This window comes from Amborella trichopoda, chromosome 1, assembly GCF_054954075.1.
Source record: "Amborella trichopoda isolate Santa Cruz 75 chromosome 1, AtrichopodaSantaCruz75HAP2 v2.0, whole genome shotgun sequence".
NCBI classification, from domain to species: domain Eukaryota; kingdom Viridiplantae; phylum Streptophyta; class Magnoliopsida; order Amborellales; family Amborellaceae; genus Amborella; species Amborella trichopoda.
In genome coordinates, this window is record NC_142336.1 from 44,010,887 (window position 1) to 44,026,251 (window position 15,365).

The 15,365-nt window shown below is 34.9% G+C and overlaps 1 protein-coding gene across 5 annotated transcripts in view; it reads left to right on the forward strand.

The window, feature by feature from the left end:
• Positions 1–15,150, forward strand: part of LOC18442151 (protein DJ-1 homolog B) — a 32,720-nt gene extending 17,570 nt beyond the window's left edge. For 2 of the 5 annotated variants that reach the window (XM_088866743.1, XM_088866734.1), the window contains exons 6-9: positions 2,007–2,048; positions 14,011–14,211; positions 14,342–14,482; positions 14,676–15,150. In XM_088866743.1, the coding sequence (XP_088722869.1) occupies positions 2,007–2,048; positions 14,011–14,211; positions 14,342–14,482; positions 14,676–14,876 (585 nt within the window). In that variant the 3' untranslated portion in view covers positions 14,877–15,150. Of the gene's footprint in view, positions 1–2,006; positions 2,049–6,258; positions 6,362–14,010; positions 14,212–14,341; positions 14,483–14,675 lie in introns of all 5 variants that reach the window. The other 3 variants (XM_011627964.3, XM_006852375.4, XR_016055576.1) reach the window with 2 other exon arrangements.
• Positions 15,151–15,365: the final 215 nt, after the last annotated feature.

A 15,365-nucleotide genomic window follows, 5' to 3' on the forward strand; every position in this document is an offset into this window, starting at 1 on the left:
CTATATTTGGGTCTTTATTATTGAATTCTACAAATTTTGCTTGGGATATTTGGAGATGTTCGGGTAAGATCTGAGATCCCGATCCCCAAGTTAGAAACCAATTCCTGAACCAATTTGGGAATGGTTCAGTAATAGGCATTTTTATTTGGACAAATCATGTATGGGAATTATTGCTATTTTGGAGAGAAAATATTTTGTGCCAGGCGTATATATATTCCGAATATTTATAATATTTGTTCTGGAACTCTTGTGCCTGTAATTTTCATCCTCTTGAAGGGTCTAAGCCCCAATCACTATATGGTAGTATTTTCCTTATTTGTAATTTTGAATATGCAACTATTTTGGTATTATGCTGATAATAATGAACCAAAGAAACATAACCTGTTTCTAAAAAGACTGCCTCATACCATTCACGTGTCTTATTTCCGTTTGAGGGATTGAGGTTTTTGAGCAGATATACTGCGTGTCTTATTTCCGTTTGAGGGATTGAGGTTTTTGAGCAGATATACTGCCATTGCATGCTCATCCTCTATGATAGAATCAATTAAAAAAGTAGTTTCTTCAAATTGAGATTTTCGTAAAGGGGATAATCTCTTTGGAATAGGGGATTGAGAAAATACTGGAGTCTGGTCGGAAGTTATTTGACTTGAATATTCTGGGTAATTTGTTGGACTGGTAGGTGGATAGCTCATTATTGGGGATCCAACTGGAGAGGATGGAATTATATCCATTTTAGCTTTGCCTTTGTTTTGGCTATTCATATTTATTATATTTGTATTGAGTAAAATTTTCAAATTACCAGAAATTTCTGGCTGGTTATTGGTGTATATATATATACATATATATATATATATATATATATATATATATATATATATATATATATATATATATATATATATATATAAATAATCTACTTCCATCAGCAGTATTTAATATTTATGTTGTTTTGTAGGTATTAAACCTTCATTAATACAGTTTAAATCTGCTCTTGAATCTATTAAAGCTAATGATTGAAAATTAGATTCTTCTTTTACTAGCACCAACCATTTTTGTATAATAATTTTATTTATTAGATTCACAGATTTCTTTTCTATTTCGTCAACTATTTTGGTTATTGATGATTCAGGTTCTTCTATTCTTATAGATTTGTTATGATTATCTATTAATTGGGTGAATTCTATTTCATCAGTATTTGTTATATTTCCTGAAACCTCATTTTGTAATTCTAATATTTTAATTCTATTTTTTAATTGTTACACTTCTATTTTGACTTCATTTACTTCCTTTTTTAGTTCTGTAATAGTTGGTTCTTTTTGAATTGCATCCTTTTTATTAGTTCTTTTTATTATTTTAGCAAAATTGTATTCATCAGGGGATTTGATTAAAGGAGTAGGTGTATTTTTTGTTTTGATAATATTAATAAATTGGGTTATGATTTCTCTCTTTTCATTTGGATCTGTAATTTTCTCTATTAAATCTAAGATTAAAGTATCTTCTTTTGCTAACATATTACACGAACATTCTTGCATTTTATTATCATCAGATTCTTCTGTTGAACTAGTCCATATAAGATTTTCATCTTCAATATTACCTATTAATGAAATATTACTAGAACTTTCTGTGGAACTATCTTCATCATATAACTGTATGATATCATATATTTTATTTCTAGTAGTTTCATCTCATATTATTGTATCTATTTTCTTTTTAACCTTGCAATTACTTTTGTAATGACCAACTTTCCCACATTTGTAACATACATGTAGCTTTTTCTTTCCTCTTTTATATTTATGTTTTGGTGAAAATCTTTTCATGAATTTTTCTCTTTCATTTGTCCTATATATTTTTCTTTCTTTTTTCTTTGTCCTATATTTTCTTTTTTTATTATATTTTATCCTTGGATTTTTCAATATTATAATTTGTTCGCAGAAATCTCCAAGTTCTTTGCTACCAGTCATTCTCTGTTTATCTAATTGTTTCTTTAATTTTATATCTGTGCATAGGGCAATCCTTCTCCACATATTTCAGCAGATAATTCTCCTAAGGTATAAGCAAAATATGGTATTATTCCTCCATGCTTACTTTTAAGTCTATTTTTTACTTTTTCAGCAAATAAATAGGGTAATCCAGCTATAAATTTTTCTTTCCAATGATCTAATTGACTATCTTCTCTAGTTAATAATCTTGAGAAAAATACATCTTTATACCATTTATAATGTGATAATGTAGGACATCTTAAATTAGATAATAAGTCTTCAGATCGAGCTTCAAGTAGGGCTGTACTCCCCACAAAATGAAGGGTGATGGTATAAATAAGAGTATTAACAGCATCACTTTTAGAATATAATACGTCTTGATTTTGTTCATTTTTGACAGTCCATTGTCTAGTTGTATTTAAAATTTGATTTTTGGTATTTTCAAGTAGATGAAAATCCCACCAACCACGAAGCCATCCAGTGAATCCACATACAATGGCTTTTGCTACTTCCTGATCATGGTTCCCTACCATTTTACAGGCTGATGCATACATGGTCATGTGTTTCATTGTATCAAGAATTTGATGTTCAGACATGCCATGTATAGTTCAGTTTACTATTGTTCTTCCTGAATAGGAGGTTGTATGAGATATTAAATCTTTTTCGAATTGAATATCTACGGGAGTAGGTCTAGGATGATATGGTCTGGCTGTAGCGGGTTTCCAGGTTTTACCATAATATATTCTTTGAATATGTTGATCATTATTATTTTCAGTAAATGCTATTTCCATAAATGCTATTTCCATATTTTCTATTGTACCTTCTATGATAGGTTCTTCTTCTTGAAGAGTTAAGGTTTCTGATTCTTGGATTATTTTTCCCTTACCTTTTATATCTTTTATAATATCTTTTTCTTTTATTCAAGTTTAGCTAATTTTGATATTAATTGATCCATAAGAGTTTTATTGTTTTCTCCAACATGGAATCTTTCTTTATTTATAGCAGGAGGTGGTTTGAATAGTAACGATTTTTGTGATTCTTAGCATATTTTCAATTCTTAATGTTTGTTTGCCTATGGATTGCTTATATAAATTGGTATAATTATTTTGTTCGTATGAGGAATTAATTCGGATCTATGAACAATTTCTCCAGTAGTCATTTTATAAGGAGTAGCTTTTGTTTCTAAAGTTGGTGAGCTATCTGATTCTTTTTCTTTTATTATAATGCTCCTTTTTGGAGGATGTATATTAGTGATTTTATTTCCTTCTGTTGTATTATAGGTAGTGTATTGACTTTCTAGGGTGTTGATTTCAAAATTAGGAATTGGGACTCCTTTCTCTCTTAGAATTTCCTTTAACCAAATGAAAAATCCTTTATTTTGTTTTTCTGTCTTAAGAAACTTATCATATTTTTTATGAAATAACTCTATTAATCTTGGTTCAAATTTGTTAAGATACCAAGTTCTGACTTTTTTATTTTCTTTAGACAAATAATCTTTTTCAATAAATTCTTTATTAATTTTATTCTCTTCTTGTAGGGTAAATATTTGGAAGTCTGTTTCTGTATCAGAAAAATCTGGATCATTTTGTATTATTTTAGAGTCACTTTGTATCTTTTTATATTGGGGTATTACAATATTTTCTTTTGTTCTTATTAATCCTTGTATCTTTGGATTAATAGATGAAGTAGAACTTCTAGATGGTTCTAGATTTCTTTTGTGTTCTTATTTCAGAATCATCCTTACTAGTCTTATCTTTCTTTTGGCTAGCAGATTGTATTTCTATATTTCCATCATCATGTTCTATTAACCTATCTGGATTATTTTTAGAGGGTGCTATTAATTGTTGATTGTCATTTTGGATCGACCAAGATTCTGGTAAAACTATCTCGGACCTTTCTATTGACTTTGGTATAATAGTGTTAGATTTTTCTATATTAGTTTGAAAGAATATAGTTTTTCCCCTAGTGTAGACTTGTATTACTTTTGGGCATATGGTGTTCATAACTTTATAATATATTCTGTATATTATAGCAATATTTTGAGATCTTGGGGTCATATCAAAACCTTGGGTTTTTAAAGTTAATGTTAATACCTTAAGGATATTAGGATCATTTATTGAAACTGAATAATTAAGAAAACAGTTAAAATGTATTGGTCTACTACATAAACTGGATTCTACCATTCCTAACAATGAATCAAAAAATTTATTATGTTTGGTATCTCTTATGCATACTAAAATAGAATTATTAAGTTCTAATCTAGTTAAAGGTTTAATTGCTACTTGTACTAATCCTATATGTAAATAATTATAGTTTTTGTTCTTATGTGTTTGAATTATTTTACTGGATAATAATTGAAAATTTTCTTGAGTATTTGTGACAGATAATGTTTGCTCTGATGTTTTAATTGTATAACTTATTTTTAAATCAAAGGTACCTTCTTTATATATATCGGATATAGGTACTTTGGGTATATTCCAAATTTGTATTTGTTTTTCTATATTATCAATCAAAGTTTCTTCTTTATTTTTTATCCTAAGAGTATTACTAGACTGGGGTAATGCTTCATTGGATAGATTCCTAATAAAATTTTCCATTATTAGGTTGCGGATGAGTGCTTTTGGACTAACCTCTTATGTCTTTCTTGACCTCAACGGCTCTCCTGGCCTTAACGGTCTCTTAGACTGGGTGTCTCTAGCCTCAACTCTCAGACCAACTTTCTCTAATGGGAAATGTCATTAGGTGTCTAACTAATAAAGCCTTATCTCAGAATAATAATATTCTTTTTTAGATAAAATTTCAAAGGATTGGCTCTGATACCATTTCACCACAAGATCTTCCTTTCTTCTTTTTCGACTAATTTTAACCTAATTATGATAACAGTCTAAATAACCTAGGTATAATAAGATAACAATAATCACAAATAATGAAAATGGAGCTATATCAATTAACAACAAAGTAGCATAAGAAGTTTCATATATTTTAATATTGAACACTACTCTAAATTGCATTATAATTCATAGAAAATATTACAAACTTATACAAACTGTATTACAAACTAACTGTATCACAAACCAACTGTATCGAAACTATACAACCAACAAACCAACTGTATCAAAACTATATTATAAACTTAACGACACAATCCTAAAACTTATAAATAAGAACAGAAACTAAAAAGAAAGCTTACAATTTGCAAATGCAATAGCTGCAGAAGGCTTTCCACTCGTCTGGAAAATAGTTAGGTAGACTACTCATATTACAATCGCACATACACTCAGAATAAAGAGGAAACTAGGAAGGGAAACATAGAAAATCTAAGAACTCTCTGAAGTCTCTGAAGATTTGCTTGAAAGCTTGCTTCAAAGCCTGCCTCCTTCTGAAGAGAACTGGCCTATTTATAGGCATGGATGTGAAACCTTATTGCAATTAAGTTAATGCTGCTTTATAGATGGACGACTTGGATTAGGATGTCAGCAAAGGCGGATGACAGGTGGATGGCTAATAAAAGAGGAATCTGCTTTATAAAGGCGGATGAAAAGAGGAATCTGCTTTATAAAAAGGGAAAGAAGAAGGAATCTGCTTTTCTCTTTTGACGTTTGTCGTGTTCTGTCGGTAGAGGAGCTTTTCACTATAGCTGAGGGGAATTAAGCTTTTCACTGTAGTTGAGGGGAATTTTGTTGGTGGAAATCCAAGTGGCATATCGGACAGAATCTTTAAAGGTTTGTATACTTTAGCTGATTAGTTTGCTTGTCACATTTGGTCTGGTGAATTATTTGGGCTGATTACCGTGTCGGGTCGGTTTAATATAACGTCTGCTTTTGTGAACAGTCATGAGTAGCTGATCTTCATTTTCTTCAGCTTCTTTTTCTTCTTCATTATGAATTTGTGCTGTTTCTGCTTTTTCAGTAAATATTTGTAATAAGTGCTTTTCAAGTTCTGCTTTGGTGGCTTGAGGGTTTTGTTTTCTCATAAGAGATATATATTCAGCTAAGTTATTTAGGTCAGAATAAAGAGGTGCTTTGTAAACTGTAGGGATTTGTTTAAGATGAATATTGTCTGGTTCCAGATTATGGTAGACAAAAACGTCCCACCATTTTATTGAAATTCGTTTTCCAATATAGGGAATATATTCATAATTATTGGTATTATTATCTGTTATGGCATATATCCATTTGAGAATCCAAGGAATTTGATATATAGCAACAAAATACAAATGATAGTCTATATTGGAATCTTTTCCATTATAGTCAATGAACTTTGCTTGGGATAATTGCAGAGATTCAGGCATTATTTGGGATCCTGATTTCCATACCGCAAACCAATTACGAAACCAGTTTGGGAAAGGATCATTTACTGGCATTTTGAACTGGATGAACCAGGTGTGAGAGTTATAATGGTTTTGAATAGTCAGAACTTTATGCCATGCATCAATATATTATGAAAAAACGGTAGTATTTATTTGGGAAATCTGGGGATATTAATTTGGAAGGATCAGATCCCCATTCACTGAATTGTAAGACTTTCCTTATTTGCAATTTTGAATATGAAACTATTTTTGAATTTTTCTGATAGTAATGGGTCACAGTAATTGAACCAGTTTCAAGTAATATCATTTCATACCATTCTCTGGTTTTTATTCCATTGGAAGGACTGAGATTATTGCATAGATAGTATTTTGCAACAGTATTTGGGTCATCATTGGCATGAATATCTTCTATTATGGAATCAACAACAAAAGCAGTTTCTTCATACTGGGAACTTCCAGTAGAAGGTTTTTTATTGGTGATTGAGAATAATTTGCTGGTACAATATCGAGAGATATTGCCATGGGTGTTTTTCCTTTTGAAGTATTATTATTCATGGCTCTATTATTATTAAACAATATTAATGCTAAAGATGGTTCTTCTGGGTCAGACTGATCCGCTCAGTCCCCCCTGCAAAAATTCTCACGTTAAAAAGTCAGGAAGATGGTTAGCAGAACCTTTTAAATGCTCAATAGTAAAATCAAAAGAAGAGAGAATAGCTTGCCATCTAGCAAAGATTTGTTTGGAGACTAGATTTTGCACATCTTTAAGAAGAATATCTTTAGCAGCTTTACAATCAGTTCGAATAAGAAATGTAGTATTCAGAATATCACTCTCGAACTTTGTAACACAATGAACTATGGCTAATATTTCTTTTTTAATAGTTGAATAGTTTTGTTGAGTAGAATTCCATGCTTTAGAAGTATAACGAACTAATTGTTTAGTAGAATTTATTTTTTGATTTAGAATACCTCTTAAGCCTAATTCAGATGCATCACATTCTATTATTTTAAATGTATTAGGATCTGGGAGTGAGAGACATGGTAATTCTTTAGCTTTTAGTTTAAATCGTTTTACTGCTTGAGTATGAGTATTTGTTCATTTTGGAGGGTTCTTTTTTAATCTATCATATAATGGCTTTGCATCTAAAGCTAAATTTTCATAAAAATCTACTATATAATTGAGACATCTTAAAAATCTTTGTAATTCTTTTTTATCTAATATGATATCCGAAAATTTATCAGCAAATTGTATAGATCGATCTATTGGTATTATTGTTCCTTGATATATATTATGTCCTAAGAATCTAATTTTAGTTTGAAATAAGCTCATCTTTTTTGTAAAGACTACCAATCCTGCATGTTTAACAGCATTTATAAAAACATTAATATGTTTAATAGCAGATCAGTCTGACCCAGAAGAACCATCTTTAGTATTAATATTGTTTAATAATAATAGAGCCATGAATACTAATACTTCAAAAGGAAAAACACCCATGGAAATATCTCTCGATATTGTACCAGCAAATTCTTCTCAATCACCAATAAAAAACCTTACACCATATTCTCCAAGTACTCCAAATAGCCCAATGTCAAATTATCCACCATATTCCAGCCAGAAACCATCATTTTCTCAAAACCCAGTATTTTTACAGTCTCCAATTCCGAATAAGACTACTTCTACTGGAAGGTCCCAGTATGAAGAAACTGCTTTTGTTGTTGATTCCATAATAGAAGATATTCATGCTAATGATGACCCAAATACTGTTGCAAAATACTATCTATGCAATAATCTCAGTCCTTCCAATGGAATAAAAACCAGAGAATGGTATGAAATGATATTACTTGAAACTGGTTCAATTATTGTGGCCCATTATTATCAGAAAAATTCAAAAATAGTTTCATATTCAAAATTGCAAATAAGGAAAGTCTTACAATTCAGTGAATGGGGATCTGATCCTTCCAAATTAATATCCCCAGATTTCCCAAATAAATACTATCGTTATTCAAAATATATTGATGCATGGCATAAAGTTCTGACTATTCAAAACCATTATAACTCTCACACCTGGTTCATCCAGTTCAAAATGCCAGTAATTGATCCTTTTCCAAACTGGTTTCGTAATTGGTTTGCGGTATGGGGATCAGGATCCCAAATAATTCCTGAATCTCTGCAATTATCCCAAATAAAGTTCATTGACTATAATGGAAAAGATTCCAATATAGACTATCATTTGTATTTTGTTGTTATGTATCAAATTCCTTGGATTCTCAAATGGATATCTGTCATATCAGATAATAATACCAATAATTATGAATATATTCCCTGTATTGGAAAGCGAATTTCAATAAAATGGTGGGACGTTTTTGTCTACCATAATCTGGAACCAGACAATATTCATCTTAAACAAATCCCTACAGTTTACAAAGCACCTCTTTATTCTGACCTAAATAACCTAGCTGAATATATATCTCTTATAAGAAAACAAAACCCTCAAGCCACCAAAGCAGAACTTGAAAAGCACTTATTACAAATATTTACTGAAGAAGCAGAAACAACACAAATTCATAATGAAGAAGAAAAAGAAGCTGAAGAAAATGAAGAGCAGTCTACTCATGACTGTTCACAAAAGTAGACGTTATATTAGACCGACCCGACACGGTAATCAGCCCAAATAATTCACCAGACCAAATGTGACAAGCAGACTAATCAGCTACAGTATACAAACCTTTAAAGATTCTGTCCGATATGCCACTTGGATTTCCACCGACAAAATTCCCCTCAGCTACAGTGAAAAGCTTAATTCCCCTCAGCTATAGTGAAAAGTTCCTCTGCCGATAGAACACGACAAACATCAAAAGAGAAAAGCAGATTCCTTCTTCTTTCCCTTTTTATAAAGCAGATTCCTCTTTTCATCCTCCTTTATAAAGCAGATTCCTCTTTTATTAGCCATCCACCTGTCATCCGCCTTTGCTGACATCCTAATCCAAGCCGTCCATCTGTAAAGCAGCATTAACTTAATTGCAATAAGGTTTCACGTCCATGCCTATAAATAGGCCAGTTCTCTTCAGAAGGAGGCAGGCTTTGAAGTAAGCTTTCAAGCAGATCTTCAGAGACTTCAGAGAGTTCTTAGATTTTCTATGTTTCCCTTCCTAGTTTCCTCTTTATTCTGAGTGTATGTGCGATTGTAATCTGAGTAGTCTACCTAATTATTGTCCAGAGTGGAAAGCCTTTTGCAACTATTGCATTTGCAAATTGTAAGCTTTCTTTTTATTTTCTATTCTTATTTATGAGTTTTAGGATTGTGTCGTTAAGTCTGTAATATAGTTTTGATACAGTTGGTTTGTGATACATTTGGTTTGTAATACAGTTTGTATAAGTTTGTAATATTTTCTATGAATTATAATGCAATTTAGAGCAGTGTTCAGTATTAAAATATATGAAACTTCTTATGCTACTTGGTTGTTAATTGATATAGCTCCATTTTCATTATTTGTGATTATTGTTATCTTATTATACCTAGGTTATTTTAGACTGTTATCATAATTAGGTTAAAATTAGTCGAAAAAGAAAAAAGTAAGATCTTGTGGGGAGGGGGATAGAGCAGCAGGGTAGAAGGAACTATCCAGATGGAAGGGAGGGGGGAGTGAGTGAAAGCAGTGGGGTTAAAATATGCCAATCATCTTTAGGGCCATCAGGACCCTCCAAATGGACAACAGTGATTGCATTTGAAAGAAATGGTTTGATTGGGGGCCATGTGGCGGACTGTATCCCATTGGATTTTTGTGGAGTTGAGGTGAAGAATGTTTCACATCCATTGATCTCATTTGGAGTTTGGGTTTATGTTGGACATGGATCAGGCAGCTAAGGTGGTGAGGAACTTCCTGATGTCCTGGACTCATTGGGGCATCCAAAGTCATTGGTGATTCATGCCATCGACCTGATGATGATTCCCATTTCATTTTTTTTTTATGTTTTTTGGGTGCCACCTCTTGGGGGGAGGTTGTGTGGGGTGTGGTATGTGTGTTGAGGTACTCAGAGATTTACTTGGCTAGGCACTTGTTCAACTAAGAGGTGGCTGATTTTGAATTCAAAATTTGAATTTGTTGGGACAGTGGGATTGGGTTGGTGGTGTCTAGGGAGTCTGCCATGTGTTGAGATCATGGTTAGACATTCCAACCATTAGATGTAGGGCAAGTTGCATTGAAGGAGAGGATCGCCAAGGGCCTAGTGATCATTGTGCAGTGAAGAATGGTGTGAGACTTGTCAGTGTTTTCATGGTGGAATTCTTACATGAACAAGTAGGCTCCAAGTTTGGGTGAATAGACAGTGAGGGTGAGAGTGAAGAATCTTTTGGGGGTGGTCGTCTCTCTGGAAGTTTCTTGGGGAGATACTATGGAGCAGAGATGTCTTGGGTCATCCTCATGAGCATCTCCAGCTGGTTGTACCTTGATGGAGGTCCATCTCCTTTCTGCGTCAGTCACTGTCATAGTATCGTTCCCGGCCATTGATCTATCATCGATCGCCTTCCTGTTTTTTCCTTGATCTGATGCAGACTATCTTCCCTCGACCACCGTACTCCATGCCATGATTTTCTGTTGTATACTCCTCGGCTTTTGTGCTATCGACTATGGTGCATCTCCTGCTGGGCTCGAGTTTCAGGTTGGTAGTTGTGGTTTATTTGGATGAAGAAGGTGTGCTCTATTGTGTGAAGGTGGATGACAGTAGGGACCATGCATTGTCAGGTGCACTCAACTTGGATTTGGATCGATCCCATATGCAGGCAGCCTAAAAGGTTCTAGTTATCTCTTTGTATTAGCTTGAATATCTTGAAGTGCCAGGTATGAAGTGGGAGCCCTTGAGCATGGATCTGATCTTCATTTTCTCCTATGTTGCATGGATACAGGTATGCATGACAGTGTAGGACATGGGTATGAGTGGATTCTTCGTGCCCCAAAAAGTAGGATTCAGCAACACGGCTACATACATACACACATACATGCATACATGATATATAATTACAAAGAATAGCAAAAAATTCATAATAATTCCAGTTATGACAGCATAGTAAATAAGCATGTGTCAGTATAAAACATGATGCACCACGACTCTAAAGCGGGGAAAAAAAAGAAGCACAAAACATATGATTCCCAATCCAGAAGTGTCTGTATCAGAACATGTGTCCATACGTCTCCAACACAAGTATGGGACCCTTGTTGAAGAATCCATGTCATCATCATCATCAGAGCCTTTTTCCATCTATTTGGGGTTGACTACATGAATCTTGGTCCGCCATTCTGCTTTATCAAAGGCCATACCCTAAGTGGGGCCATGAGTCGCTATATCTTTTCTCACTACTTCCAACCGTATCTTTTTGGGCCTATCCCTTGCCCCTTTTAAGTCTTCCATTTGAACCAACTCACACCTCCTAATAGGTGTTGAATTGCAAATGGCCAGCCCACCTAAGTTTACTTTTTCTCATCTTATTACCTATTGGAGCCACACCTAAGTTTTCTTGAATGTATTCATTTCGAATTCTATCCCTTATTGTCTTGCCACTCATCCATCTCAACATCCTCATTTTAGCTATATTCATCTTATGGGCAATGTTGTTTCTTGACCATTCAACATTTTACCCCATAACGCAAAGCTGTTCTCATAGTTGTCCTATAAAACTTCCCCTTCAGCTTCATTGGTATACGGCGATCACATAAAACTCTAGTTGCACATCTCCACCTCTCCCAACATAGATTTTCTCATTGCCCCAACTGATGTTTTCCAGTGAGAACTTGGCAGGGCCACTTTGAAATGCAAAGTAGAGCTTTGAAGGGCTGTCGTAATCTACTCGTGTTGGGGAAGACAAGAGAAAGGCGTCAGTGGAAAGAAGTGTGCAAACCAGATGGAACGAGTCCTAGGCATCCTTTGCCAGCTTGTAATCCCCTGAACATCATGTATGGAATTATGGATGGGCAAACGTGGCCGACAATGGAGTCCTTCGACATGTTGAGTCTTTCTGAGATGAGGTCCTGTCATGTGGATAGACAAAGTGTGGCAACACAGTGGATAAGAGGGGTTTTGCAAATAGGATCTTGGATTTAGCAACTAAGGTCTTGGGGATACTGGTGTCGGAAGGGTATGGGGTAAAGATATGGGGCTTCAACTCTGCAAGCATGGTTTGTTTGAAAGAGAGGATCTCTTTGTAGGTGTGGTTTTGGTCTTGCAAGATGTTGGCCTTCAAATAGTTTACGGGTTTGGTGTTTTAGTAGTTTGCGGAAAGGGAGGCTTACATCTTTTGTCCTGCATCTTTGAGTTTATAAGGGGAAACTGACATTTTGGTTAGAAGGAAGTGGTCAGGAGGGATGAACCTCCCCCCTTTCTAGAGGTTGAGAGGGGGGAGAGAAGAGCGGAAAAGAAGGTGGTGGGGGGCGGTAGCACGAGCAGCGAGTAGCCTGTCTCGGCACAGGGGGAAGCAACCGTAGTTCAGCAGTGATATAGGCTTGGGGAGCTGGACAGGGGAGGTTCATGGATGGTTTCGGTGTTGAACTCCCTGGCTTCTTAGGATGTGCCTCTATGAGAATTGTTTAGCAACTGTATCAGGTGGTTTTACTTTGCAATACATTTCGTGTTATTGGGAGGTAATCTGGCATCCTGATCTTGGTCGCTGTAATTGAAGTTGCGGTGGGAAACAAGCCAAAATATAACCATCCATGAACCCTGAGAAACAAAAATCAAAATGGAATTCATGTTAAACAATCCCCCAAATGAATCAAATTACAACGACCAAGAAACAAAAACCTCCTAACAATTGCTGTACTGGGTTTGCTCTACACTTGGCCAACCCATCAAAATCTACTTTCTCTCATTTGATCGTCTATTGTTGCCACACCTAAGTTCTTTCGAATGTATTCATTTCGAATTCTATCGCTTTGTCATGATAACCAAAATGTCTTGTACCGTTTGATTTAGAAAATGCATGTACCCAGCATGTTTTCTGCTTAAGGTCAACATCTTTCTGACCTTCGTGGATAAAATCCATGCCCTATCTTTTATTGGGCACACTTTCTATGCTTCCCCTACAGCATAAAACTTCTATACTTCCCCTTATCCAACCGTGCATTCTAAATGGACGGCTTAGATGGCCTCGATCACAATATCACCCTCTATACTATTTTATTTTTAATATTTTTTATACTAAACATTTTGACAGCAAAATTTGGGCCTCCAATCCTCTCTTGATCTCGCACCTATAAAAACTGTAAAACAAATATTCCCAATAAAATAAAATGACTAAAATTCCCCTAAAAGTTTCAGGGGTAGTTTGGTCATTGTATTTTATCAAAAAAAAATTTAAATATTTTATTTAGGTGCACCCTATTGAGGTGATGGCACATACCAAATTTCATATTCATATAGTTCGTAAAAAATAAAATAAAAATAAAATACTCCTATGCCGTCGGATCTAAAGTAAATGGTTAGTGGCTCACTTTATCTAATTGGACGGCTATATATTTTATGCTGTAGGGGAAGCATAGAAACCTTTCCTTTTCTTATTATTCAAGCATAGTTTTTCATGCTCACATGATTGGGCCCAGTTTGAGTCCATAGCTTCCTAAAGCTCGTTTTACTTGATCAAATGAGCTGTGAAAGGGCTTTTCATGTGGACTTTTGTTGTATGGGAAGGCATGGGGTGTTGGTTTTAAAAATGATACTTCTCTTCTGTGCAGATTCTTGTACCAATTGCAAATGGGTCAGAAGAGATGGAAGCTGTCATGATCATTGATATCCTGCGGAGAGCTGGTGCTAGCGTGGTTGTTGCATCTGTGGAAGATAAGTTGGAAATCGTGGCTTCTAGAAAGGTGAAATTAGTGGCCGATATGCTTCTTGAGGAGGCTGCTAAGTTACCCTTTGATCTAATTGTCTTACCTGTAAGTACACAGAGATCAACAAATACTTCTTGACAATTGAGAGATTCTGCAAGTGAGCCATTGAGTGGATTAATGCATTCTAATTTTGGGGTCTTAGTGCTAAATGTTTATCTTCGTGTACAATTGTCAGGGGGGACTTGTAGGAGCACAAGCATTTGCAAATTCTGATATGCTGATAAACCTACTAAAGAAGCAGGTAGAATCAAATAAACCATATGGGGCAATATGTGCGTCACCTGCATTAGTCTTAGAGGCTCATGGTTTACTCAAGGTATGAGGATATGAACTAGTTTTTAATAAGAAAACTGTGGGTACGTGTGTGTGCGTTTGCCTGTGGACTCAGTAAAAATAGTACCAGTTCTCTCTGTGGGGGGTGTGCAACTATCAATCTTATCCCAAATTTCATCTGAGCGCTTTGCTTCCATTTTTGAAGATGACTGAATTTATATTATGGTCTTCAACAGGGGAAGAAGGCCACCGCATATCCAGCCTTGTGCGATAAGCTCACTGATCAAAGTGCAGTTGTGAATAGAGTAGTGGTGGATGGAAACCTAATCACGAGTAGAGGTCCTGGGACATCCATGGAGTTCGCATTGGCTATTGTCAAGAAGTTATTTGGGTGTGACAAAGCATTGGCTATTGCCGAGCCCATGGTTTTCTTTTGAAAGATGGCTTGATCCACTGGCGAGGAAAGTCTAAAAGATTTTGCTTTTACTGGTGCAGATGATACATCATATGAGTTTTGGTCTCTCTCGTCTAGATCATACGAGTAATAACTATCATGGACGTTTTGGTCTCTGTCGTGTACATTATATCATGTAAATTTGGTCTCCCTCGCGTAGATTATATCATGTGAATTGGACGTGGTTAACCTCAACGATGTTTACTCACCCAAAAAACAAAGAAAACCGTTCTGCACGTTTTATCCTTTCATCAAAACTGTTTCCCATTGTCATCCTTTCAATGATCTTATTTAACGGTGATGAAACCATCTGAACCTGTTATTCAACAGAGAAGAAACCATCAAAACCGGCGAGGCCCTAAAAAAGTCTGGCTTGGGCCACGAACTGTGGCCCTAGGGCTGGGCTAGGGCTAGTACTATCTCGTTTCGGCCTGGCCATTTTTCTTTTCTTGTTCTTGTTTTATTTTTTTCT